The 301-nt window shown below is 64.8% G+C and overlaps 1 protein-coding gene across 1 annotated transcript in view; it reads left to right on the top strand.

The window, feature by feature from the left end:
- LOC119592969 (forkhead box C1-B-like) overlaps nt 1-301 on the top strand; it is a gene marked incomplete in the record, with an annotated part of 2,411 nt that overhangs the window by 1,598 nt on the left and 512 nt on the right. Inside the window, 1 exon segment of the mRNA XM_037941856.1 lies at nt 56-301. Within this exon segment, the coding sequence (XP_037797784.1) occupies nt 56-301 (246 nt within the window).

Genomic DNA, 301 nt, shown 5'->3' with positions numbered 1-301 from the left:
CTACTCGCGCTCGCACGGCTCGTGGTACTCGCAGCCCCTGGAGACGGGCTCGACGGCAGGCAGCGGCGACGGAGGCTTCCCGAACGTGCGCGACATGTTCGAGTCCCAGCGCCTCCTCACCAACCCCTCGTGCCAGCTGGGCTTCCGCGCCTCCTACAAGTACCCGGCCTACTACGACGACGCCACCAAGTATTGAGGGCTCGGGATTTAGGCTGTTTGGGAAGACGAGAGAGGCGGAAGGACCGTGGAACGAGGACCTGCGCCACCCAGGGAGGATTTCTGGGACCGACCATTGTCTTGG

This window comes from Penaeus monodon, chromosome 31 (assembly GCF_015228065.2).
Source record: "Penaeus monodon isolate SGIC_2016 chromosome 31, NSTDA_Pmon_1, whole genome shotgun sequence".
Classification (NCBI taxonomy): Eukaryota; Metazoa; Arthropoda; class Malacostraca; order Decapoda; family Penaeidae; genus Penaeus; species Penaeus monodon.
The sequence above is the reverse complement of the archived record's forward strand: the minus strand, read 5'-3'. Positions and strand labels throughout refer to the sequence as shown.